Here is a 3,468-nt window from a genome sequence, read left to right as displayed (position 1 = left end):
TCCGTGGAAGAACAGGCTCCGCTCTCTCCAGCCTACACGTCCAAAGCAGGCTCTGGGTGCTGCCCGCCCCACGCCTCCCCCTTCCTCTCTGCGGCCCCCTGTTATTTCTGCACCTTTCTCCACCCCCCGTAGCTCACCACGGCCGGGTCTCCCCTGCCCGCTGGCACAACACTTGCCTCGCACTTGTAGAAGCGGTAGACGATGCCGCTCAGGGCACAGCAGACGTATCCCTCAGCAGCATTGGGGTCGTGGAGGAATTTAACGCAGAGGGGCAGAGAGTCCTCGCCCAGGTCAAAGCACTGGATGAGAGTGTGGCAGGGCAAGGTCCCCACATTCAGTCGGCGCCCAAAGATCCCTGAGGAGAAGGAAAACCAGGTCAGGAGAGAGGGGGCTGCCCGTGAGACGCATCCCCCCCCAAAATGCTCACAGACAGGGACAGCCATGGCAGCCTCCAGCTAGGGGCGGCAGAGAAACTGCCGTGATTTGGGGAGCAGTGGGAGAAGAGGCACCAGCCTGTCTTAAGGGCAGATGCTGCACGTCCTGCAGCAGCTCCCACCGCCTCGGTGAGTTCTGGCTCAGCACTTGCACCCCTGTTCCCTCACCTTTCCCAAAGTCGTCCGGATCAAATCCATACCCCGCACATTTTGGGACTAAGCCGGCAGAGCTGACCAGAACGTTGTGGCATGGCTGGTACCAGAAGTCGTACCCCGTGGGGGGGACCTCACACACGTTTTCCCAGTTCCCCTTCAGCTCAAAGGTCTCTCCATCCAGCACAATAAAGCCACCTGTGAACAAGAAGGGGCCACGTGACAAATCCCACACTGCGCTTCCCAACAGGTAACGTGCTTTGTGCATCAGCCCAGCTGAGACAGCCAGGGTCTTCCCAATACTTTATGCCTTCCGATACCGAGCTGCAAAGGCTGCACAGCTCTCTGCTGGGTACGGATGTGCTTATAGGTCCCTGTACCTGCTAAGCAGGAGTTCTGGGGACCAGAAATGATCCCAGGCTAATATTCACTTGACTGCTTCCAGCGGCCAAGCTACCCGTGCTGGCAGTGCTCGCCCCACCTCCCCGCTCTCACGCAGTCGGGGCATCAAGCCATGCTAGGACACGCCAAGACACGTAGGCTGAGAGCCTGAACCCGCGGAAGGGACCGGCTTTTCCTCTAGCACGTATCTCCGTGTCCATGCTCTGCACCTCAGGCTCCTGGGGGATCGCTGTGCTTATGCCGGCACAGGAGGATTGGGACTTCTGAGCAAGTATCTCAAGCTGGCTGCTTGAAACTCTCCAAGTCTGCAGTTTTGAAGCCCGGTATTTTTCTCAGAGGAATGGTTACTGGAATGACTATGGGAAAACGCACCTTTTCCATTGCCAGCTGGGTCTCCCATGTTGGAAATCAGTATGTCACCATTAGGCAGGCTGTGAACCACACCGAGGTATCCCTTGTTGCACTTCCAGAAGACTTCCACGGGCTCAATCATCTGGAAAAAGGCGACACACGTGTGCTTCAGCCTCCCACTGCTCAGCTCAGCTCAGCTCACACTCCCCGGCAGAGCCTTTGGCCATCGGAGACTTCTGACAATCTCTGGCGCTTGCAGGAGCTTTCTGCCCAAGACCTCGCCCTTGCTAGGCCCCACTCCTCCTTGGGGACGAGCTCAGAAGCCTCCGAGCTCCCCTCTACGCAGACAACGGGAACGCAGCACCGCCTCACTCGTAACAGCTTGCATGGCTGTGGTGTGACTCCACTTATTAGACTCTCTCGGGAAGCAACAGGCACAGAGAAAGGATCACGATGATGATCGGAGCCGTCCTTGGCCCGCAAAGGAGAGAGCCGTGAGGGAAACGTGACCCAGCTCTCTAAATCCAGGGTGGAAGAGAAGGTGAAGAGAGAACCCTTCTTCCCTGGGTATTAGTCCAGAAGTACCAGTTCCCAACTCCTTCCCAGAAACTTGTCTTTGAACCCCCTCAGGCATACCTTACACAGCCTGGGAGCCCGGCACTGTGAAACCACATCCACCACGTAAATGCGGGAAGAAATCAAACAGGGAAGAATCAGCTTGCTCCTTTTCACTGTGATATTGTCAAAGCAGGTACAGCCAGCGCTCCAGCCCGAGGAATGCAGCTCGTCTTTGAGGTTGGGCATGGGCAGGCGGTGGATCACCTAGGCAGTCAAGGTAGAGGTAGGTTCACTCAGGGAGGCAGGGAGAAGCAGGGACCCTAATGCTGGCAGATTCTTCTGTCCTGGAACCCTCATTTGCATTTGACTGTAGCTGGGACTGCCTCTAGACACTCAGGGGGAAGAACACTGCTCCCTGCACTGCCCGTGCCCCTTGTTAGGGTACTCCGTGCAGCTGAGAAATGTGGAGATTCTTATAAGAATTCCTCACCCCATGCCACTAAAATTCAGAAAATCATGTATATGAAGCAATTACAATTACCAGCTTGGCAAAACCGGTGCATTGCTCTGCAAAATCCTTCTAAGAATGGAGTTCAAAAATGTGTTAAAAACTTTCAGAAGCCTACATTCGCTCTAAAGTGCATTTTCTTCCAAGCTCTTACAGCAGTGGACTGATCAGGTCCTACATACACCCTTGATGCAGAGAACCTGACTTTGCAGCCTTCAGAGACAGGTAAACGCCGATTCCCCGTGCCGGATGACAGCAGGCGGGCTGGCACAGTGCGTAGCAGAACCCCTCTGCCCTCGCAGCACCACAGAAACATGCTGACCTCAGCAGAAGTGCTGGACGCCCTAAACCACCTGGGACCTAGAGACCACTTTCCACGCTGAGCAGCCCCTGACAGGGTGATTCAGAGCATGCGCTCACAAGCTCACCAGCAGCACCGAGATGCTCTGGAAGTGAGTTGGGAAGTGAGTCCGAGCCAGCTTGTCCCCGGGACACAGAGATGGAGGTGATTCACCGAGAGCCAGGCGTACAGAGGGCAGTGGAAAGAGAGCAGACACCATCCCTATCTTGTGCATAACACCAGCGGAGAAGCAAGCAGTAGATCTGCCATGACAAAGCTCACAGGGGGTTTCCCAGACAGGTCTTGGCAGGACATGAACAGGCAAAGGGGCAAAAGTCAAGACGGGAAGATGCAGGGAGACAAGAAGGTGCAAGGCATAGGCAGCCTGCATGACAGAGCAATCCAAATTTGGCCACCAAAAAAGAGTAATCTCCTGATTCTGGGGGCACCATAAAGCACAGAGCCAGCAGCTGACCAACAGCCCAGTAAAAGCACAGTCAAGACACAGGTACCTGGCCATAACATGGAGATCTGGGGTCGAGATCAATGGTGGCCAGGAAGTCAGGCTGGTCGATGCACATTGACCGGTAGGTACAGGTCACATAGGCGATCTCCTCTCTCGGAACTGGGTATACAGAAAGCTCGTGTTAAAACCCGCCATGAACCAGGCAGGAAGGAAAGGAAAAGCTCCCACAGACTCTCAGATAGGACTGAGCTTATTT

General features: G+C 55.2%; 1 protein-coding gene across 1 annotated transcript in view; it reads right to left on the bottom strand.

The window, feature by feature from the left end:
• The window catches only part of LOC104130567 (methanethiol oxidase-like), a 14,241-nt gene that overhangs the window by 7,265 nt on the left and 3,508 nt on the right, over nt 1-3,468 (bottom strand). Inside the window, exons 2-6 of the mRNA XM_035899131.1 lie at nt 3,259-3,371; nt 1,977-2,162; nt 1,362-1,482; nt 603-785; nt 177-355 (exon numbers count right to left, since the gene is read on the bottom strand). Of these exons, the coding sequence (XP_035755024.1) occupies nt 177-355; nt 603-785; nt 1,362-1,482; nt 1,977-2,162; nt 3,259-3,371 (782 nt within the window). The remainder of the gene's footprint in view (nt 1-176; nt 356-602; nt 786-1,361; nt 1,483-1,976; nt 2,163-3,258; nt 3,372-3,468) is intronic.

Source organism: Egretta garzetta, unplaced genomic scaffold (genome assembly GCF_000687185.1).
Source record: "Egretta garzetta isolate BGI_Z169 unplaced genomic scaffold, ASM68718v1 scaffold668, whole genome shotgun sequence".
Lineage (NCBI taxonomy): Eukaryota > Metazoa > Chordata > Aves > Pelecaniformes > Ardeidae > Egretta > Egretta garzetta.
Note: the sequence above shows the minus strand (reverse complement) of the source record. Positions and strands in the feature narration are given on the sequence as shown.